At 46.3% G+C, this 24,983-nt stretch overlaps 1 protein-coding gene across 5 annotated transcripts in view; it reads left to right on the forward strand.

Moving 5' to 3' along the window:
* The window catches only part of LOC142292139 (uncharacterized), a 218,340-nt gene that overhangs the window by 38,394 nt on the left and 154,963 nt on the right, over nucleotides 1-24,983 (forward strand). For all 5 annotated transcript variants that reach the window (XM_075337285.1, XM_075337289.1, XM_075337286.1 and 2 more), the window contains one exon: nucleotides 19,768-19,808. In XM_075337285.1, the coding sequence (XP_075193400.1) occupies nucleotides 19,768-19,808 (41 nt within the window). The remainder of the gene's footprint in view (nucleotides 1-19,767; nucleotides 19,809-24,983) is intronic.

A 24,983-nucleotide genomic window follows, 5' to 3' on the forward strand; every position in this document is an offset into this window, starting at 1 on the left:
TCCCAACATGGCGCTCTTAAAAATAAAAGTATCATTATACTGCCCCATAAATGTCTCCTATTCTGCACTCCTGAAAAAAAATTGCAGTGCTTCCTTCACAAAATATCCCCTCCACAGGCTGCCCCTCTCCATCATATTCCCCCACAGGCTGCCCCTCTCCATCATATTCCCCCACAGGCTGCCCCTCTGCATCATATTATCCCCAGGCTGCCCCTCTCCATTATATTCCCCCCAGGCTGTCCCTCTCAATCATATTCCGCCACAGGCTACCCCTCTCCATCATATTCCCCCACAGGCTGCCCCTCTCCATCATATTCCCCCACAGGCTGCCCCTCTCCATCATATTATCCCCAGGCTGCCCCTCTCCATTATATTCCCCCCAGGCTGTCCCTCTCCATCATATTTCCCCACAGGCTGCCCCTATCCATCATATTCCCCCCCACGCTGCCCCTCCCCATTATATTACCCCCCAGGCTGTCCCTCTCCATCATACTCTGCCACAGGCTGCCCCTCTCCATTATATTACCCCCACAGGCTGCCCCTATCCATCATATTCTCTCCCGCCATGCTGCCTCTCTCCATCATATTCCCCCTACGCTGCCGCTATCCATCATATTTCCCCCCAGGCTGCCCCTCTCCATCATAGGCTATGTTCACATTTCCGTTGTTTTGCATCAGTCATCTGTGTTGCTTGACGCTTGTGACTGATGCGTTGTACAACGAGTGACAAGAAATGGAATTCATTGTCATGAGAAAGCGCATTCCGTTGTAAAACGAGAAAAAGAGAACGATCAGCTGATCACTCTCATTAGCCGGCCACCGGGAGATCAGCTGATCGCTCTCAAAAGCTGGCGACCGGCTTTTGAGAGCAATCAGCTGATCTCCCTCATAAGCCGGTCGCTGGCTTTTGAGAGCAATCAGCTGATCTCCCTCATAAGCCGGTCGCTGGCTTTTGAGAGCAATCAGCTGATCTATTGTGAACGATCAGCTGAATGCTCTCATAAGTCGGCCGCCGGGAGATCAGCTGATCTTTCATAAGCCGGCCGCCGGGAGATCAGCTGATCGCTCACAGAAGCCGGCCGCCGGGAGATCAGCTGATCGTTCGGCCGCCGAGAGAGAGACAGTCATTTGAATGATTAAACACAAGATCTGAGCATGCGTAGTGAAAACATAAGGATTCCGCTGCTCAAAAAAACGTTACATGCTGCGTTTCTGCCGCCCGACGGTCAGTCGTTCCACGACTGATCAGCCGGTTGGCGGACGCAACGCAAGGGCATCAGTCGCAATCCTCCACTCATACAAGTCTATGGGAAACAACGGAATCTGCCAAACGGATTGCGTTGTTTATCGGAACGGCGGATTGTGACTGATCATAAACAACAGAAATGTGAACATAGTCATTTTCCCCCCCAGGCTGCCCCTCTCCATCATATTCCACCCAAGCTGACCCTCTACATCATATTCCCCCCAGGCTGCCCCTCTCCATAATATCCCTGCTTCTCTCTCACACACACACACACACCCAGAGCCAGGCTTCACACACACACACACACACACACACACACACACACACACACACACACACACACACACACTCACACACACAGCCAGGCCTCACAAACACAGCCAGGCCTCATACAAACACACACACACACACACACACACCTAGGCCTCATACACACACACAGCCAGGCCTCACACACACACACAAACACACACACACAAACACCAGGCCTCATATACACACACACACACACACACACACCCAAGCCTCATACACACACACACACAGCCGGGCCTCATACACACACACAGCCAGGCCTCATCTATACACACACACACACACACACACACACACACACACACACACAGCCAGGCCTCATACACACACACACAGCCAGGCCTCATACACACACACACACACACACACACACGGCCAGGCCTCATACACACACACACACACACAGCCAGGCCTCATACACACACACACACACAGCCAGGCCTCATACACACACACACACACACACACACACAGCCAGGCCTCATACACACACACAGCCAGGCCTCATACACACACACAGCCAGGCCTCATACATACACACACACACACACACACACACACACACACACAGCCAGGCCTCACACACACACACACACACACACACACACAGCCAGGCCTCATACACACACACAGCCAGGCCTCATACACACACACACACACACACACACACACACACACACACACACACACACCCCCAAGCCTCATACACACACACACACACACACCCAGGCCTAATACACACACACACACACCCAGGCCTCACACAAACACACACACAGCCAGGCCTAATACACACACACACACACACACAGCCAGGCCTCATACACACACACACACACATACACACACAGCCAGGCCACACACACACACAGGCAGGCCTCATACATACACACACACACACACACACACACACACACACACACACACACACATACACACACAGCCAGGCCTCATACACAGACACACACACACACACACACAGTTCCTCTCCAGAACATTCCTCCCCACACTGCTTCAGTACAAAATCCCCCCCCCCTCCCACCTTACAGACACACATTGTCCATCTGTATAAAGTACTCCCTCCACTTTTTTTTGCAAAGCTGTGCCCTCTTTCACTCATCTTGTGCCCTAATCCTCTCCCCTCCTCTCTCATCCACGTTGATAAAACTTTTCATCTTCGGCTCCGTGAAGCGCTTACCGGTACCCGACGTGTGTCTGCGCGCCATGTGATGACGTCAGCAGTGCAGTATCATCATGATGCTGCCGCACTTCAGGGCCCGGTCACCGCGCTGCATTGATCAGGGAAGCATGGAGCAGCATTGGCGCCCACATCTCGCGGGCCGGATGGAGGCTCGATCTACTGTCACTGTCTAATCAGCAGGAGCAGGGGCCGGCACAGAGCACACCACCCGCTCCTCCTGCTCCTGCGGATTTTAACTGTGCAGCGAGTGCAGCATAATCGTGCAGCTCAAGGCAAATGCTGCCTGCCGTTCATGCTGCAAAGGAGAGAGTGGCCGCAGATTGAGCGGCCCACTACAGGGACTGGCCCATCTATGGCCAATCCGGCCCTGACTGTGAGTTTATTATGACAATAGTATGGAATCTAGATGCATAACATAATTGCATGGTAGGGTATTTATAGGGAGAGCAAGGGTGAGCTGACGAGGAACGGAGGCGCCCAGCTAATTTAGGCTGTCATACCCTCCTTGGTAGGCAGGGGTCAGACATAGTGACTCATTAGAGTCACCAGAGTTTGGATATTTATCTTCTGGAAATTGTGACTATATTCTGACCTCTGTCTATATCATATTACATATTATACGGTCGGCTACCAGCAGCATTGAAAATTGGCGGCGGGGGCCGCTCACCGGACCCCGCCGCTATAGTGGCGGCCGGCGGGTGGCGGCAGCCACAAAATAATTTTAAACAGCAGGTAGTGCGGGAGAGGCGGGGGGCGGCCCCCCCACCCCTCCACCGGCCAGCCCACCGGGAGAAGTCCCGCCCCTCCCGCCTGTCAGTCCGGGCCTGGTGCACAGCAGGGCTCGGAAGGCAAAGAGCCCCATTTGACTTTTGGAGTTAATTTTCCAGTCAAATGGCGCTCCTTCCCTTCCCGAGCCCTGGCGTGCACCTAAACAATGGTTTATGACCACATATGAGGTATCTGTGTACTCAGGAGAAATTGCCCAACAAATTTTAGGATCCATTTTATCCTGTTGCCCATGTGAAAATGAAAAAAAATTGAGGCTAAAAGAAAATTAGTGGAAAAAAAAGTAATTTTTTTATTTTTACGAATCAATTTGTGAAGCACCTGGAGGTTCAAAATGCTCACTATGCATCTATATAAGTTCCTTGGGAGGCCCAGTTTCCAAAATGGGTTCACTTGTGGAGGAGCACCAACATGGTGTCTGCTAACAATTTGAATGGAAAATTAGCTCCAATTATTTACAGACACCATGTGGCGTATGGAGAGTATGTGGTGTAGATCAAGTTGGTGTGTTTGTGTAGTGTACTATACGTCAGGTTGGGGTGTGTGGTGTTTACCCCACACACCTCAAAATGAAGTACACTCCACTCCACACCAAAGTAACATACACTACACCACACACACCATCCTGATGTAGTGTATGTCAGGTTGGTATGTGGTGTAGTGTAGGTCAGGTTGATGTGTGTGTGTGTGTGGTGTAGTGTACGTCAGGTTGGTATGTGTGGTGTAGTAAACACCACACACACACACCATCCTGACATACACCACACACCAACCTAACATACACTAAGTCAGATTGGTGTGCAGTGTTGTATAGTGTAGTGTACGTCAGGTTGGTGTGTGTTAGGTTGATATTTGTAGTGTAGTATATAACACACACACATACACTACCTGATGTACACTACAACACACACACCAACCTGACGTACACTATACCACACCAACCTGACATAGTGTATTTCAGGTTAGTGTGGTGTAATGTACGTCAGTTTGGTGTGCGTGGCTTAGTGCACTAGCGCTAGGTTGGGGGTTACTCACACTTTACTGTGGGTCTTCCTCCATGGCCTCCGGCTCGTCTCCTCCCGGTCTCCGGACGATTTCTTGTCCTGCGACGTAGAGTCTGTGTCACTGGAGGAGGAAGAGTGGGAGGAATAGAGAAAAGTGGGGTCCTCTCCCTCACTATCGGCTTCGGAGGCATATGCCTCCTCAACTGAGTACACCCTTTGTGACTGGGACGAGCGGGACATTTTGTGTGCTGTGTGCATGTGTAAAAAAAAAATAAATAAAAATCCCCTAAACTTTTATAGTGTGCGAGTGTTTGGCAAAACTTTCTACTGCAGGAGGGGGCTGTCAGGCGTGGGGAGCTGTCAGGTGTGGGGGGCTGAGGAGATGCAGGAGCCAGCAGCAGCGGGGGGGGGGGGGTGATCACTGGGGCAAGGGGATGATCACAGAGCTGGGGAGTCGATCACTGTGGGAGGGGGGTGATCCCAGGGCCGGGGGGGTGATCACTGGCAGCAGCAGGGGTCCTCACAGTACTCGGCAGGCTGTCAGAAGCATGGCAGTGAGGGATCACAGGGCAGGGGGGAGGGAGCAGAGGTCGGGGTGGGGGGTGGAATCGGACGACGGTGGGGCAGTGGTCGGGGTGGAGGGGTGGAATCGGACGACGGGGTGGAGCGAAGATCGGGGTGGGAGTGCGGGGGTGGAATTGGATGGCAGGGGGAGCGGAGGACAGCAGAAGGGAGAAAATATTACCTGGCAGGCACTGTGATCGGCGGCAGATCCTGGCAGCGCGTTGATAGTGGTGGCAGCACTGGACCTCCCTATTCACCAGCCACGACCAGGATGAAGCTGAAGGGAGAGGGCACCCACTGGTCACACCGCCTCTCCACGTCTGATTGGAGGGATAACATCACATGGACGCTAGCTCCAATCAGATCGGGATGGGGGGGTGACACAGAGGTCTCCCTGCTTCAGCCAATGGCAGATGATATTGCATCATCAGCCATGGTGAAATATTACAATTGTTCTGATCGAATGTGAAAGTGACACTTTCAACAGCCAATCAGAGCGATCTTAACCACGAAGGGGGGGGGGACCACCCCCCCTGGGCTCAACTACAAGTCCTCATGTACCTGCAGCGCTGGTGACATTTTAGTGAACCTGGTCACCAGCGCTGTAGGAACGGAAACTCGCCATGACTCATACGATGCGTCAAAGGTCGGGAAGGGGTTAAGCCCTCTTTGTGCCATGACCGTATTTTCCACTGCCAAGCGCTGGAAAATAGTGCTTGAGGATCCAGCTCACCGCCACCTGACCGCTGCCCAGACTCAGATGTCGGCCCTGCCCCGGCCGCGATGCAAACAATGAGGAAGATAATGCAGCTGGGTGCAAACTGCTTTCTTTATTCGTGCATGAGAGGATGGTGCACAACAAACGTTATCTCGTTTCTGGCTTAACGCCTTTTAAGGGTGCTTTACACGCTGCAGAGATCGCACATGTGACCGGCGCTTCAAAGAATGACCTATGTGCGATTTCGGTAAATCTTATCTGCGATCTGGTGTGTCATATGGCTAACGAGATCGCTAGCGATGTCGCAGCTTGTAAAGCACCCTTTAGTTTATGACTAATGGCGTTAAGCCAGAAACGAGTTAATTCCCTCCTCCAAAGGGTATACAGCTGTCCTCCCAACCCCAAGGGTATACAGCTCTCCTCCCCAAGGGTATACAGCTGCCCTCCTCCCCCCCCTCCAAAGGGTATACAGCTGCCCTCCTTCCCCCCTCCAAAGGGTATACAGCTGTCCTCCTCCTCCCCTCCAAAGGGTATACAGCTGTCCTCCTCCTGCCCTCCAAAGGGTATACAGCTATCCCCCCCCCCTCCAAAGGCTTTACAGCTCTCCCCCTAAGGGTATACAGCCTTACCAACCTGTTTACAGCCTGCTGTATACTGCTGGGGTGTAAGAGTTAATCACTGTGGCACTCCACTGCAACCTCCTCCTCAAGGGTATACAGCTCTCCCCCGTATACAGCTGTCCTTCTCCCTCCAAAGTGTATACAGCTGTCCTTCCCAATGGTATACAGCTGTCGCCCCCCCCCCCCCTCCAAAGGGTATACAGCTGTCTTCCCCCCCCTCCAAAGGGTATACAGCTATCCTCCTTCTCAACGGTATACAGCTTTCCCCCGTATACAGCTGTCCTCCCCTCACTCCAAAGGGTATGCAGCTATCCTTCTCCCCCAAAGGGTATACAGCTGTCCTCCTGCCCCCCAAAGGCTATACAGCTCTCCTCCTAAGGGTATACAGCCCCACCAATCTGTTTACAGCTTGCTGTATACTGCTGGGGGTGTAAGGGTTAATCATCGTGGCACTCCAATGTAGCTTTAAATATTGGGTTTCCAGGCAGGATGGCGGTGAAAGGGTTAATCACTGTGGCACGCTGGCGGTGTAAGGGTTAATCACTGTGGCATCTCACTGCAACCTTGAATTTTGGCGGGTTTCCCGGCAGGTGAACGGCAGGCGGCGGGTGCGCGAAGCTCGTCAACGGGAACGCAGCCAGGAAAAGGCGGGCGGATCCACAGAAGAGGAGGTGTGCCAGGAGGAGGTGGCGCATACGCAGTACGCGATGCTAGGCGCGACTTTCGATCATTTAGCCGCTAGTTTTAATTTTACATTGTTCCGATCCTGATGACATCACATCCTGTTTTAGCCTTGCGTTTTTTTATGTTAAAAATCCCAAGGAAAAAAAAACACAGCGTGTGCACAGCACTTCAGAAATCCCATAGACTTTGCTGGCTTCAGAAGAGGCATGCAGTTTTTGGAGCAGATTTTGAAACAAAAGCGTAAAAAAAAGTGTCAAAAATCGCAGCGTGCGCACATGGCCTTTAAAAAGATTTTTTTTATTTCTATATAAACTTATTTAGGGTATTGTGTCTCATAGCTCTTTGAATCACTGAAATCAATGTTAAACACAAGTGATAATTAGTTTGTCAGGTGAGCCAATGCAAGGAAAACTACTTAACCCCTTGACGACCTAGGATGTAACGTTGTGTTGTGAATGTCAGTTGTGCTTTTGCTGCTGTGAGGCTCCCTCTTGTGGCCAGGAATTGTTTGGTCAGAGACCAGGTGTGTTGAGCAATGGGCATTTCCATTGCTAACTCTCTGCTTATTTAAACCCTGGTCTGATAGCAGGCTATGCCGGATGTCAGTTGTTCTTTGTACACCAGCCTGCTCCAGACCACATCTACCCCAGATAAGTGCTTGGCTCTTTATTTGTTGTTTGGTTCTTTTGCTCTTATCTGAGTTTGTCTTTTGCTGTGGTTGTTCTCAGTTTATTTGCATGCAGGGATCTTCCCTCTCAGTTGCTTAGCAGGGAAGCTCCCTGCAGCTATGTTTGGAGTATTGCTCCGATTAGTCCATGTGTTTGTTGCTTCTTGAATTTGTAATGATGCCTGCTTTTCTGTTCATTGGTATGACGAGCGCCTGGTTATAGGACGGAGTTTATTTCAAATCTGTTTTATTGATGAAACTGTTGTCAACATACAAACATATCATTTGTGCAATTACAATACATAAACATCATTTTCTCAATGCCGGGATAACATCCAGAAATTGTTACATTACTAAATTTCTTGGAATTCTTCAAATTATCTTTGTGCTATTACCATACAACCACTTATAAATTATAGGTCAGAATTCCCACTTCTTTTGACTTCCTGTATCCTAATATACTCATTCTCCTTGTGTGTCTATTGTCTTATGAATTATTGATAAATCTTTTCATATAAAAAATGAAACTAGAAAAATGCAGATTAATGTTCAGAAAAGAAAGAAAGAAGAGGAAAGATACAAGCATAAAGAAGAGGAAATTAGAAAGAAGGGTGGAGAGGGGGGGAAAGCAAGAAAAGAAAAGAAAAAAGGGGGGGAGAAGGAATGAGACTCCCCACCGTTTCTCAGTTCAAAAAGCTCGCCAAACTCTCCACAAACTCTGGGGACTCCATGAACATAATCCATGGTCTCCAAACTGTAGTAAATTTTTCTGTGTTCCCATTTAGTTCTGCTGTCAGCTCCTCCATTTTCTGGAGGTTTGTCATCTCCTCCAACCAATCCAGCACCGTAGGGCATCTAGTCTGTTTCCAAAATCGTGGGATAATCATACGGGCAGCCGCCAGGCAAAATCGCAACATGTCCCTTTTTTGTGTTTTAATAGCTCCTGGGAGCATAGAAAGAAGGGCAACCTGGGGGGACTTTTCTATTTCACCTCCGCTCATCTTTTTGTACAGGTAGAACACTGAGTTCCAAAAGGGTTGCAGCTTAGTACAGCTCCACCATATCTGTAGCATTGTACCTGTGTCTGTGCCACACCTCCAGCACACATCAGACACAGAGGGAAATATAGCATGTAATTTAGTCGGGTAATGGTACCACCTTGTGAGAATTTTATAACTTTTCTCTTGAGCGGCGCACGCCAAGGAAAGCTTGTGGGTCCACAGGTACGCTCTGCTCCAATCGTCCTCTGGAATATCCTCTCCCAGTTCCTCTCCCCACCTACAGACAAAGTGAGGTTTATCCACCCTATTTCTCTGGTTCAGCATTTTATAAATGAGTGAGATGCCATGTCCAGGTGATGACCCCTGTAAAAATATTTTCTCAAAAGGAGTAGGGGGTGTCCTCATCCTTCTCTCCCTGTCCTGGTACGAGAGGAAAGATTTCAACTGCATATATTCCATCCAGGAAATCTCTTTGCCTGTGGCCTGCATGGAAGTACAAGTTGGTAGGGTGTGTCCCTGGAGCACGTGACAAAAACGAGTATCATCCGCCCGAGTAAATCCCCCGAATCTATGGGAGTGGAGTCCTGGGGGGAACTTCTTATTACCGAATACGGGGGTAAGTGGGCCCTGCTCCTGAGAGAGAGATCCCTTTTTTATCTCTCCATCCCACATCCCCATCGCTGTGCGCGTGAACTCCATTCCTTTCGCTATCTGGATCCTACTTTCTTTCTCTAACCATGGAAGTAAATGTAAGGGAGTTCCCAGCACATCCTGTTCAATCACCACCCATTGTTTCGAATTACCATGAAAATGCCAGTCCAGTAATCTCGTTAGGATAGCTGCCTTGTAATATAACTGAAAATTTGGGAGCCCCGTTCCCCCCGTCACTTTTGTGTCTGGTCAGAGTTTTAATTCCTGTTCGGGGTCTCCTGTTCCCCCAGACAAACCCAGACAAGGCTGTCCGGATCTTGGAGAAGTAACTTAGCGGTAGCTGTATGGGTATTGTCTGAAACAGGAACAGGAACCTCGGTAACACATCCATTTTTATCGCGTTTATATGCCCAAACCACGTCAATCTCTTTTTGTCATATTTCTTTAAGTCCCTGATTGTCCTTTCTAATAAGGGGAAAAAATTGTGATGTACAATTTTTGCTGGATCCCTAGGTACCATAGGACGGAGTTTAGATCTAGAGATCTGAGGGCTTTTTGTACTATCAGGTTTTTGGATTTTTGCAGGGTTTTTCTCTGGCCACCATCAGTCCCTTTCCTATCCTGTCCTATTTAGTCAGTAGGGCCTCACCTTTTGCTAATTTTATCATCTGTCTGTGTATTGTGTTTTCCTATATCACCGTAGTCTTTGAATGGGGGGGGCTTGCTATTCTTTATCTAATTTCTAAGGCAGAGAGTTATTCATCTTTCCTTCCTTTTAGGATAGCTAGTTCTCCGTCTGGGTTCGCGGTGCACAGGATGTTAGTTCACCCCTCGGCTACTTCTAGTGTTGATGGTTAGTAAGGGGATGGCGGCCAGATTAGTTGCCAATGCTCTTGTCACCTTTTACCAATCATTTATGGTGGTCTTCCATGGTTCCGGATCATAACAACGTTGTATCCTAAATCAAAAAGGGGTGGGTCACCGCTAGCTGCTGCGGTGAGCCAGCGGCGATCTCTGCACATGTCTGCTGATTTGAACAGCAGACGTGCAGCTATCAGGTGCTGGTGGATCTGTAATCCACCCATGCCTGTTAACCCCTTAAATTGCACTGTGAAGATGTGACAGCGCAATTTAAATCGCCGAAGTGGAGAACGCACCTTTTCTATGCCACAATCGGAGGTCCCATGACTCGATCACGGTGAACCGATAGTTGCCATGTTAGTGACTGGTCATGTGATGACTCCTGTCGCTGTCATTACATATACTGCGTGCAGACTTAATAGGCAAATGAGTATTTTGATCACAGGATCCTTCTTATACATGTTGTCCTACTCCAAGCTGTATAGGCTTGAGAGCCAACTACCAATTAAGTAAATAAGGTGATATGCATCTCTGTAATGAGGAGGGGTGTGGTGTAATGACATCAACACCCTATATAAAGGGTGCATACTTATTAGGCAACTTCCTTTCCTTTGGCAAAATGGGTCAGAAGAGAGATTTGACAGGCTCTGAAAAGTCCAAAAATGTGAGATGTCTTGCAGAGAGATGCAGCATTCTTGAAATTGCCAAACTTTTGAAGCGTGATCACCGAACAATCAAGTGTTTCATGGCAAATAGCCAACAGGGTCGCAAGAAGCGTGTTGGGCAAAAAAGTGCGCAAAATTGAATTGAGGAAAATCAAGCGTGAAGGTGCCATTTGCCACCAGTTTGGCCATATTTCAGAGCTGCAACGTTACTGAAGTATCAAAAAGCACAGGGTGTGCCATACTCGGAGACATGGCCAAGGTAAGGAAGGCTGAAAAACCACCACATTTGAACAAGAAACATAAAATCAAACGTCAAGACTGGGCCAAGAAATATCTTAAGATTGATTTTTCAAAGGTTTTATGGACTGATGAAATGAGTGACTTTTCATGGGCCAGATGGATGGGCCAGAGGCTTGATCAGTAAAGGGCAGAGAGCTCCACTCTGACTCCGACGCCAGCAAGGTGGAGTTCGGGTACTGGTATGGGTTGGTATCATCAAAGAAGAACTTGTGGGACCTTTTTGGGTTGAGGATGGAGTGAAGCTCAACTCCCAGACCTACTGCCAGTTTCTGGAAGACCACCTCTTCAAGCAGTGGTGCAGGAAGAAGTCGGTATCGTTCAAGAAAAAACATGATTTTCATGCAAGACAATGCTCCATCACATGCATCAAACTACTCCACAGCGTGGCTGGCCAGTAAAGGTCTAAAAGATGAAAAAATAATGACATGGCGCCCTTGTTCACCTGATCTGAACCCTATAGAGAACCTGTGGTCCCTCATAAAATGTGAGATCTACAGGGAGGGAAAACAGTACACCTCTTAGAACAGTGTCTGGGAGGCTGTGGTGGCTGCTGCACACAATGTTGATTGTAAACAGATCACGTAACTGACAGGATCTATGGATGGTAGGCTGTTGAGTGTCATCATAAAGAAAGGTGGCTATATTGGTCACTATTTTTAAGGGGGTTTTGTTTTTGCATGTCAGAAATGTTTATTTCTAAATCTTGTGCAGTTGTAATATTTTCACCAGGTAAACCAATATAAGTGAAATGGGAATATATTTGATTTTTATTAAGTTGCCTAATAAGTCTGCACAGTAATAGATACCTGCATAAACAGATATACTCCTAAGATAGCCAAATCTAAAAAATAAAACCCACTCCAACTTCCAAAAATATTAAGCTTTGATATTTGAGTCTTTTGAGTTGATAGAGAACATAGTTGTTGATAATAGAAAAAAAATCCGCTAAAATACAACTTGCCTAATAATTCTGCACACGGTGTAGTTCCTGGTTACAACCAGCAGAGCAGCAACTGTAACAAGAACGCAGCACTTCTGTTGATCAGCAGAAATGAATGAGCGATAAGACTGCTGATCATTTTAGTCATCTTAAATTTGCGCAAAATCCAATGACAGACAATCAAAACATAGCATCTGCGCAAAAATGACATCAGCTTAAGACACAAAATAAGCAATCTGATTTATTTTAACCTCTTAGATAACAGTAAACCTGTAAATATTTGAGGTCTACGAACTCATACCGACCTGAGGCATCACACTGACACATCAGTTTTACCATATAATGAACACTGTGAATAAAATAACCCCAAAACGATCATGCAATCACTTTTTTTTTTTTTGCAATTTTTCCGCACTTGGAATTTTTTTTTTTGCCGTTTTTTTCCAGTACACTATATGGTAAAATTAGTGATGGGCGAACCCCCCGATGTTAAGGATCGGAAGCCTCGCCCAAATGTTTTGTAAAGATCGAGTTTGGGTTCTGAGATAATGCGAACTTGCGTCCGAACTCGAGCTTTACAGTTATGGGATGAGGCGGAGGGCTGTAAAATAAAGAAATTGGCAATAATAAACATTGTCATTATACTTACAGGTCCCGCTATGTGTCCTGGAGACTCTGTCTCTCGACCACTTCTGCTTCCGCGTTCGATCATTGCTGTGCCCCTCCGGTAACCACCACTGACTAAAGGACCTTCAATGACGTCATAGCCATGTGACCAGTCTGGTGTGACTGTTGTACTGACATTGGCTTACAGACTGGTCACATCGCTATGACATCATCGAAGGTCCTGTTAACTGAACTTTTACTGTCACTGTGCGAGTGTCGCATCACATCACCCAGTAAGCCGCACACTCTCCCGACAGGAGCGGGTCGGCTCCATGTATTTCCATGCAGCTGAGGTGCTTCTGTCCTGAGCGCATCATGCTGTGCGGGGTGATGAAATGCGACACGCATGTGGAATCATATCTTCACTGTCAGCCTGCTTCTCGCTTTGTACAGAGCGATGAAGCAGAGCTGACCATGCTCTCTGCTTCTCACTCTGTATAGAGACTGTCTGTACAGAGTGATGAAGCAGAGCTGACAATGCTCTCCCTGTGGACTACGTCGCTCTATGGATTTTTTTTTTTTATAATAAAGATGGAGTTTCTAAAAGGTTTTTTTTGTTTTATTTCTAATAACATTTTTTCTGTGTTTTTTGTTTTTTGTTTCTTTTACAGTTTACTAGAAATTCATGGTGGCCATGTCTAATTTGGCGTGACACCATGAATTTCAGGCTTAGTACCATCTGAGAATACAAAGCTGGTATTAACCCCTCTATTATCCAGTGTGCCACCGCCATAAGGGCCGCTAGACGAGCTGGGTAAAGTGCCTAGAAATGGCAATCAAAATACACGGAAGCCTATTATTATTATTATTATTATTATTATTATTATTAATATAGATATATAGAGATATATATATATATATATATATATATATATAGATAGATAGATATTTTTTAATTATTTAAAAAAATAATAAAAGAAAACACGCAGGCTCCTGCCGTATTTTGATTGCTAGTTAGGTAAAACCAAGCAGCTGGGAGCTGGGATTCTCAGCGTGGTAAGGCCCAAGCATACTGCCCCCCCCCCCCCACTAAAAACCGCAGCTGCCCCTGGAAATGGCGCATTGTTTCTTAGCGCCATTTCCAGCTGCTTTACCCGGCTCATCCAGCGGCCCTGATGGCGGTGTCACGCTGGGTAATAAAGGGGTTAATACCAGCTTTGTATTCTCAGCTGGAACTAAGCCCGAAACTCATGGTTTCACGCCAAATTAGACATGGCCACCATAAATTTCTAATAAACCGTAAAGAAAAAAAAATACGAAGCAGAGAAACCTTTTTCATTAGAAATAAAACAAAAAAAACCTTTTAGAGACTCCATCTTTATTAAAAAAAAAATCCTTAGTCCGATGTAGTCCACAGGTAGAGCAATGTCACCTCTGCTTCATCACTCTGCACAGACAAGCATCTATACAGAGTGAGAAGTAGAGAGAGCATTGTCACCTCTGCTTCATCACTCTGCACAGCCTGCTTCTCACTCTATAGACGCCGTCTGTGCAGAGTGATGAAGCAGAGGTGACAATGCTCTCTCTGCTTTTCACTCTGTATAGACACTGAGGCTGGAGTTTCACTTGCGTATGACTCGTGCAGTCTCGCATCGGCATCGCCCGGCATGGACCGACACTCTCCAGACACTAGCACATCAGCTGCATGGAAATACATGCAGACGACCGCTCCTGTCAAGAGAGTGTGTAGCCATACTGGGTGATGCGATGCGAGGCTCCCACAGTGACAGTCAAAGTTCACTCGAGTCTATGAGCCATGGACTTGGTTGAACCCTGAAATCACCGCGAACATGGCCGAAAACAGCCGAAGACTGCCGAGTGACAAGCAGTGCAGTGAATACCCCAAGAAGTTAACAGGACCTTAAATGACGTCATAGCCATGTGACCAGTTTGTAAGCCAATGTCTGAACAACGTTCACACCACACTGGTCACATGGCTATGACTTCATGGAAGGTCCTTTTCTCAGTGGTGATTACTGGAGGGCACAGCAATGATCGGACTCAGAAGCGGAGAGACAGAGCCTGCAGGACGCCTCATGGGATCTGTAAGTATGATCATAATATTTTTTAATGTGTTGTGTTTTTTTTGTTGTTTTTTTTTTTTACAGCCCCTGGACCCGAACTGTAACATTAGCTTCCCAGAAAGCTCGTGTTTTGGGATCGCGTGCACACTTTACAGTTCGGGTTTGCCCATCACTAGGTAAAACTTATGGTTTCATTTAAAAGTACAACTCATCCTGCGAAAAACAAGCCCTCATATGGCAAGACTGACTGAAAAAAAAAAAGTTATGGCTCTCGAAAGAAAGGGAGGAAAATTGCCCGGGGATGAAGGGGTTAAAAAAGACGTTCCACATTATAACGCAGGCCACAGACTTCAAGCCATATGGGAAAGCTAAAGAATCTAACTGCTGCTGAAAAGCATCAAATAGTGCAATGCTTTGGACAAGGTATGAAAACATTAGGTTCCCTTTTAAGTTTTTGTGAAATATCTATCAGGTGCAATATGCACCCACAGTCCCCGAGCAGTTCTGGGTGCATATTGCTAAACCCTGCCTAACCATTCCTGTATACACTAGCATAAATAAACAGATCTTTAGAAAATGTATTTCTAAAGAGAGTTTATTATATGCTAATGAGGCCAGCGACTAGTTGCAAGTTCCCTTGGCTAGTCGGCCCATATAGCATGTAAGCACACCCCTGTGGGCGTACTAACAAGCTAATGAATGCGCAGCGACGCCACACATACCTCACTCTTAATGGCGGCCGGCAGAGGATGACTGCGCCTGATCCTGCGGCCGCTATTAAGAGTGAGGTGCATGCAGCGTCGCTGCACGTTCATTAGCATGTTAGTACGCTCACAGGGGCATGCTTATATGCTATGTTGGCCGACTAACCAAGGGAACTAATGCCCTTTCGACTAGTTACTGGCCTCATTAGCATATAATAAACGTTCTTTAGAAATACTTTTTCTAAAGACATTTATTAATGCTACTGTATACAGGGACAATTACGCAGGGATTACTAATATGGACCCAGAACTGCTTGTGGTTCTGGGTCCATATTAGACCTAACTGGTTCCTTTTTAAGTGTCCTCATCATACTGTGAAGACATTTGTGGCTGATACACAACATGGACAGATTCATCCAGATAAGGGCATAATGAGGAAGGTTTCTGCCAGACAAATTCAGTGGATTAAGGGCAGCTGCTAAATATCATTACAAAGCAGCAAACATGTACTTGAAGCTGCTGTTGCCTCTGGAGTTCCACAAATGTCAAGGTGTAGGATCCTCCAGATTCTTGCAGTTATGCATAAACCTACTCTTCAGCCACCTCTAAACAGTACTCACAAGCAGAAATGGTTGCAGTGGGCCCAAACATGAAGACTAATTTTAAAACCGTCTTTTTTACTGATGAGTAACCATTGATGATGGTCCAGATGGATGGAGTAGTGGATGGTTGGTGGATGGCCACCATATCCCAACAAAGCTGCTATGTCAGAAATGAGCTTGCAAAGTCATGTTTGTAGCTAGAATCATGGGGAGAGAGCTGGTAGGCGTTTCAACCCTATTGAGAACCTTTGAAGTATTGTCAAGCAAAAGATCTATGAGGGTGGTAGGCTGTTTATATCAAAACAGCAGCTCTGGGAGGCTGTTCTGACATCCTGCAAAACAATTCAAGCAGAAAGTAGTTCAATTATGGAAGAATTATGAAGGTGATATCAAAGAATAGGTCCTATGATAACATGTAACTTGACCCATTGAGATGTTTTGATTAGAAAAGCTTTTGATTCCAGCAAATGTGACCTCTTAAAGCTGCAAACTTAACCAATGACAATTTTCAGTTCTTTACCACCTATAAAATATTTGGAAACTCTGTTGTGCCTAATAAGTTGGAACAGTGCATTTATAATTTATTTTTTTTTTTTGGGAGGTTTGTCCAATGAAATTTGATTTATACTAAGAGCTGATGATTTGAAAATTATCCTTATGGGGAGATAAGGTATGCACACCAGTGACTATGTAAGGGGAATACATGGAATAGCAGAAACTGCTGTGTAAATACTGACATGAAAAATCCAATAGCTATATGTAAGGATGAAATGTGAAAAATGGAACCTGCATTACTGCCATGAATATATGAATAAAGAGAAATTTAGCTACTGAATTGATCAATGCAATAGAGCCCCAACACTACGCCAAAGTATTTCTCTACGTTGGGGTCCCTAGCTTGTGTGTGTCCTCTCATGCAGTTAAAAAACTTACCGTGTATGGGAAGCTGAGACCCAGGCTATATATACGATGTGGATTGGCAATAGGTGTGTATGGGGAGGGTTCACAAACGAAAAACTACTAACAATAAGGAATAACGTTTGGAACTCCATTCTACCGTGTTTCCCCGAAAGTAAGGCCCTGTCTTACATTAATTTTACCCCCAAAAGTCCCACCCTGCCTTACTTTCGGGGGAGGCCTTACATTGGAAAAAAAATGACAATCCTCCCCCCTGCAGCCTCCCCATTGTTTGAGATCCGGCATCCACCCCTTCCTCCCCCCTGCAGCCTCCCCATTGTTTGAGATCCAGCATCCACCCCTTCCTCCCCCCTGCAGCCTCCCCATTGTTTGAGATCCGGCATCCACCCCTTCCTCCCCCCTGCAGCCTCCCCATTGTTTGAGATCCGGCATCCACCCCTTCCTCCCCCCTGCAGCCTCCCCATTGTTTGAGATCTGGCATCCACCCCTTCCTCCCCCCTGCAGCCTCCCCATTGTTTGAGATCCGGCATCCACCCCTTCCTCCCCCCTGCAGCCTCCCCATTGTTTGAGATCCGGCATCCACCCCTTCCTCCCCCCTGCAGCCTCCCCATACAGTGGTTCTGCCCCCCACTCTGCCACCACACACACTGACACATACGGTACCGTACACACACACACACACACACACAGCCCCATACGGCACCCATACACATACCGTACACACACACACACACACACACACACACACACACACACACACACACACACACACACACACACACACACACACACAGAGTTTCGTAACTTACCGAAATCGGAGCGAGCCTGCAGGCGGTGACGTCGCGGCTGATTTCAGCCAATCAGCTGCGAGCCGGCTGACTGGCCAATCGCAGCTCGAGCTGAGGGCCAATCAGCTGCGAGCCGGCTGACTGGCCAATCGCAGCTCGAGCTGAGGGCCAATCAGCTGCGAGCCGGCTGACTGGCCAATCGCAGCTCGAGCTGAGGGCCAATCAGCTGCGAGCCGGCTGACTGGCCAATCACAGCTCGAGCTGATGGCCAGCAGGGAGCCTTGCGGGGGCCATTCACCGGAGGCGGACCACGGGTGGCACGAGACTGGAGAAGGCCTGGATGGAGCGAGGGAACAGCGGCAAGTTCCTGTTTCCCTGTTTCCCCAGGGACCCCCACCCATATGCGGCCTTACATTACGCCGCAACCACCACCCATAGGCGGCCTTACATTCCCCGGCCCCCCCGCTACCCTGCCTTACAATCGGGGGGTGCCCTACATTGGCGGACCCCCCCGAAACCCCCACCCTGCCTTACTTTCGGGGGGGTCCTACTTTCGGGGAAACACGGTATGTCTGAACTGGGTGCAAAAACCTAAAAAAACATCACTATGGGGAGATAAGGTATGCACACCAGTGACTATGTAAGGGGAATGCATGGAATAGCAGAAACTGCTGTGTAAGTACTGACATGAAAAATTCATTGAAAAATTGTTTTTCGTTTGGGAACCCTCCCCATACACACCTATTGCCAATCCACATCGTATATATAGCCTGGGTCTCAGCTTCCCATACACGGTAAGTTTTTTAACTGCATGAGAGGACACACACAAGCTAGGGACCCCAACGTAGAGAAATACTTTGGCGTAGTGTTGGGGCTCTATTGCATTGATCAATTCAGTAGCTAAATTTCTCTTGATTCATATGTTCATGGCAGTAATGCAGGTTCCATTTTTCACATTTCATCCTCACATATAGCTATTGAATTTTTCATGTCAGTATTTACACAGCAGTTTCTGCTATTCCATGTATTCCCCTTACATAGTCACTGGTGTGCATACCTTATCTCCCCATAGTGATGTTTTTTTAGGTTTTTGCACCCAGTTCAGACATAGAATGGAGTTCCAAACGTTATTTCTTATTTGAAAATTATCCTGACTTCATTTAGGAAAATCAAAGAAAAAATATGAATTGCATAATAATTTGGAGCGCGTGTAGTAACACATGGACATACAGTGAAAGTCTCATCCACTAGTCAGAGAGACCTATTTTAGCTTTGTACAAAACATGTCAAAGCAATGCCGAATGTCTTAAAGGAGGTTGTCCAGACGTGGGTCACAAGTCTGCAGTTACTCTGACTGCAGACTGGGAATCTTTCCAGCTTGTAGTGCATTCGATGTCAGGATTCTCCAGTGGCAGCGCCCGTGAGCAGACAGGCGCATGACTCAAGTATGCCATTTATATACATGTGCACCGTGCCCACTAGACGTGGGCAGTGTGAATCGAGTAAGACCGCGCACGTCTAGTTGGCACATGACCGGAAGTATGCGAATTACACACTTATGGTCACGTGACCACCCACTCCTGACATTGGAGATCTCTATGTCATGCACCCTATGCGCTGTAAGGATTCGCATGTCTGCCATCACATAGTGACTGCAGACCCGCGACCAAAGCCTGGACAACCCCTTTAAGGCTTGTATACATTGCAATGCCACATTCATAAAGCAGCTCTGGGACCTCCCACAGGTCCATAATACCAAAGTCGTGGCTCTTCTCTGTAAATGGACTCTTAATTTAAAAGTTCATTGCTCTAAATAAGACTTATAATAATTGTATTTTATAGTGCATATTGTGCTTGGCATGAAAATGTGGAAACTACTAACGGTAAGTCTTTATTACATTTTTTTTGTTCCTTTGTGTAACTGATATTTGTTGAGTGCATTCACACCAAGTGAAAAGTCTGTTTAATGCATTTATTAGAAGTTTCCCTGATGTATTCTGGAGCCATAACCCCCTGATTTATGCAACTGCATCCCCCATAGCCTGCCTTTGTAATAAAAATGTATACCCCACAGGTTGCACCTACCTACATTTGGCTCCCTGTCCCTAGTTGCCACAGATCACAATTCCATGTATATTTCCATCTGAATAACATATTGTAAGTCTTAATGAGGATTTGGCTATCTCCGCTGCTCACAACAAAACACACATTTTCATACACTCCCTTAGTGAGGCTGTCACTTGAGAGAAAACCAACACTTGATTGATGAGCCCTAAAAGGAGAAAGGGGAGGAGCTTAGTTGTGAAGTAAATTTTAGTTGGACAGTTAGTTGGAAAAGTGTACTGAGGAGAGGTCCTGTTCTGAGGTGATTTCTAGAAACCTCCTGGAGGGGCAGCTACACTTGTCAGGGTATCAGTCCCTAGGTCATCGGTGCCTTCAAGGTCAGTGACAGAACTGAGAGACTGCAGCCTTTTTATATGGGGTGGTGATATTTGCCTGGGAGCTCAGTGGCACTTGAGAGTCGGGAAACTTCTAGAATAACTATAGAGTCTTCCTTTAGGATTCCAGTCACCTGCTCTCCAGAAGAGATTACAAATCTGGATTATTCTTGTCTTAGAAATCCAAGGATACCAAGATACTGATTCCCAGGTAGGGAAATAGTGTACTTCTCCTGCCACTATCACCACACAGGCTTTTTGTAATGTGGAGTAAAAATAATATTTAAAAAGGGGAGAAAGAAAAATAAATAAAGAATTTGTGACGCCAGTTGGGATGTTGAACTATGGTATGGCCGGGCACTACTGGTGGGCCCCAGGAGTTGGGTGGCGCGGAGCAAGAGGGTTCTCCTCCTTCTCCCCCCATCCCCACCCCAAACTAGAGCTGGTTCCTGGGGGGATGTGTTGAGGTAGGTACGGCACAGCAGGAAATAAATCAGCCAGAGACAGGACAGGGAGCTTTTAGGCTATGTGCGCACGTCGCGTAAAAACATGCAGTTACGCTGCGCTTTGTAGCGCAGCGTAACTGCATGCGTCCTGCGTCCCCTGCACAGTCTATGGAGACTGTGCAGGGGCCGTGCGCACGTGGCGTTTAAGAGCGCAGCGCTTCGGCTACTGCCGAAGCGCTGCGCAAAAAGAAGTGACATGTCACTTCTTTCCTGCGCTTTGCCGGCAGCTCCTGCTCTGTCTATGGCAGGAGCTGCAGGCAGAGCGCATGGAATCAGCGCTCACTACGGACATTTCTGCAGCGATCTTAAGCGCACATGTGCTCTTCAGATCGCTGCAGAAATATCTGCAGGGCTTGTACGCAACGTGCGCACATAGCCTTACTCAAGCTCAGTATAACAGCTTTTCAGCCTTACAATGATGGTGGTTTTCCCTGCCCCGATGGGAGTTTGGCTTCTCTGCTGTGTGGTGATAATGTACTTCTCCTGCTACTATTTCCCTACCTGGGAATAAGTATCTTGGTATCTTTGGATTTCAAAGACAAGAACAATCCAGATTTGTAATCTCTTCTAGCAAACAGGTGACTGGAATCCTGAAGGAAGACTCTCTAGTTATTCTAGAAGTTTCAAGACTCTCAAGTGCCACTGTGCTCCTAGGCAAATGTCATTGCCCCTTTATAAAAAAGGCTGCAGTCTCTCAGTTCTGTCACTGACCTTGAAGGCACAGATACTTAGGGACTGATACTCTGACAAGTGTAGCTGGCCCCTCCAGAGGTGTCTAGAAAATTACCTCAGGACAGGACTTCTCAGTACGCTCTTCTCTTCACCTCACAAGACGACTTAGGCTATGTGCCCACGGGACCTTGTACCTGCGGATATATCCGCAGGTATGTCCGCGGGTTTCCCACAGTAGCTCCTCAGAATCTGCAGCTATCCATATCTGCGGAAAACCTGCGGCCATTCAGGCGACTTACCTGCGGAAGTCCCAGCCTCTATCTCCGTAGTGGGGAGCCGGGATTTTCGCAGGTAAATCTGCATGAATAATTGACATGCAGTTATGTGTGACTGCGGGAAATCTACAGCATATTCCGCAGCCGCACATTCCGCAGCATGGACACAGCACTCCCCATGTGCCATAGGATAACATGGGGAGTGTCTGTACTTGCTAAAACCTACAGTTTTATCTGGAAAACGCCGATAAATCGGCAGGTTTTCCGTGGCAAAATATGCAGGTACAAGGTCCCGTGGGCACATAGCCTAACTGCCCCTGACTGAAATTTTCCTCAACTAAGTTTCTCCCCTTTCTCCTTTTAGGGCTCATCACTCAAGAGTTGGTTTTCTCTCAAGTGACAGCCTCACTAAGGGAGTGTATGAAAATGTGTTTTGTTGTGAGCAGCAGAGATGGCCTCATTAAGGCTTACAATATGTTATGCAGATGGCAATATACATGTAGTTATATGGGGTAACTAGGCACAGGGCGCCACATACACAGTTAATAATTGAATTGGTATTATGTTGTGCATGAATAGCGCCATTAATGCTGTGCTCACGTCAGCTGGCAGCTTTTATGTTTTTCAAGATTTATAAAATCTGTCTCATTCAGTCTTTATGGGAGGTGCTACCACTCTTACCAGATACTACTCCTTTTTATAGAGTGAGCCATTTATAACCTCTTCAAGGGAACGTGTAATTGTAAATTGTCCCAGTACTTTAAATCAGGGTTTTGTTAAATGTTGGAGGTTGTTTTTTTGGGGGGTTTTTTTTTGACATTTTTGTTATCACTGTTTAGAAAATCAAAAATCTTGCAATTTTCACTTCCACTGAGCTTAATATTACATCTCACTTCCTCCCCCTATCTTCATAATGACCTTTTCCAGTAGCAGAGCATGCCCAGAATATTATTCTATGCAAATCCATAGGGTCAGAGAGATTCTCTTGCTGCTAATGTGCATGTGATTGTTGATAAGAATAGGAAGTATGAGTCTACACTGTGTGCAGAATTATTAGGCAAGTTGTATTTAGAGGATTTTTTTATTATTGATCAACAACTATGTTCTCAATCAACCCAAAAGACTCATAAATAGCAAAGCTTAATATTTTTGGAAGTTGAAGTGTTTTGGTTTTTTTTAGATTTGGCTATCTTAGGAGGATATCTGTGCAGGTAACTATAAGGCTATTTTCACACTAGAAAAATGATTTTTCTTAAGAAATTTCTTGAGCGTTAAGGGATAGCACACCTGCGTTAAAAAAAACGAACCAATGAAAAAAATAAATAAATAGATAATACAGAGATAGATGATAGATAGAGGGATTGATAGATATAGATAGTTAGCTATTAGAGGGATAGATAATAAATAGATATTTAGGGGAATAGATAGATAGATAATAGATAGAGGGATAGATAGATGAATTGATAGATAGATAATAGATAGATAATAGATATTTAGGGGAATAGTTAGATAGATAATAGAGGGATAGATAGATAGAGATAGATATTTAGGGGAATAGATAGATATAGATAGATAATAGATATTTAGGGGAATAGATAGATGATAGAGGGATAGATAGATGGATTGATAGATAATAGATAGATAATAGATATTTAGGGGAATAGATAGATAGATAATAGAGGGATAGATAGAGATAGATATTTAGGGGAATAGATAGATATAGATAGATAATAAATAGATATTTAGGGAAATAGATGATAGATAGATGGATTGATAGATAATAGATATTTAGGGGAATAGATAGTTAGATAATAGAGGGATAGATAGATAGATATTTAGGGGAATAGATAGATAGATAGATACATAGATAATAGAGGGATAGATATTCTAGCTTTATTTATGATGTTTCCCCCCACACATACTGCAGTTCTCGCGGCCAGTAGTGTGTTCACATCAGAGGCCGTGAGAAATGTCTTGGAGTTACCCGCAGCCTCGCACAGGGAGCCGCATTCAGCACTCGCTCCCTGACCGAGGCTGCGTGGAGAACTGTCACACGCGGCTGGAGCAGAGCTGGAAGCGCTGCGGGACATCGCTGTGGATTACGTCGGAGCTGTGTTTGGGGGGGGGGGGGGGGGGGTTAATAAACTGGAGAAAGAGGGGCTTTTTGTCTTTTATTCAAAATAAAGGATTTTTCGGTGTGTGTGTGTGTGTGTGTGTGTGTGTGTGTGTGTGTGTGTGTTTCTTTACTTTCACTTTCAGATTAGTGACGGCGTGTCATACACACTGCCATTACTAATCTTGGACTTAGCGGCAGCTATTGGTTGCCGTTAACTCCTTTATTACCTGGATGGCCATGGCATCACGGTATCTGGAAGAGCCGGTAACACGCCAGGACTGCCGCATAATGGATGCGACAGTCCCGGGGCAGCTGCGGCTGATATTCTCGGCTACGGGAGGAGGAGGGGCATTAACCCTGGCCCTCGCCCTCCCCAGCCTGAGAATACCGGGCTGCCGCTGTGTGTTTACCCGGCTGGAAGGTAAAAAATATAGCAGAGCACAAGCTTTTTTTTTCTCTTCTTCTTCCTCTTCCTGTCCTAGTGACATCACTTCCCTGCAAAACGCAGGGCAGGGATGTACACTATGTCCCGAAAACGCGAAATAACGCAGGTATAACGCAGGAATAACACAGGAATAACGCACATCACTTCCTACCTGCGTTATTCCTGCGCTATTTCATGATTACATTACAGTCAATGGAGTGAAATAATGCAGTTAGCTGCAGAAAAGAAGTGACATGCTCATTCTTTTTCTTAAGAAAATGTACTGAAAGAAGTTTCTTAAGAAAAAAACGCAGTGTGTGCACAGCTAATTTTTTTGCCATAGGTTTTGCTGGGAAATGTCTGCAGAAAGGTTACAAGAATTTCTGAAGAAATTTCTGCAGCAAAAACGCTGGTAAAAAACGCAATGTGTGAACATAACCTTACTGTGCAGAATTATTAGGGAACTTAATAAAAAAACAAATATATTCCCATCTCACTTGTTTATTTTCACCAGGTAAACCAATATAACTGCACAAAATTTAGAAATAAACATTTCTGATATGCAAAAACCAAACCCCAAAAAATTAGTGACCAATATAGCCACCTTTCTTTATGATGACACTCAGC

Source organism: Anomaloglossus baeobatrachus, chromosome 2, assembly GCF_048569485.1.
Source record: "Anomaloglossus baeobatrachus isolate aAnoBae1 chromosome 2, aAnoBae1.hap1, whole genome shotgun sequence".
In the NCBI taxonomy this organism is placed as follows: domain Eukaryota; kingdom Metazoa; phylum Chordata; class Amphibia; order Anura; family Aromobatidae; genus Anomaloglossus; species Anomaloglossus baeobatrachus.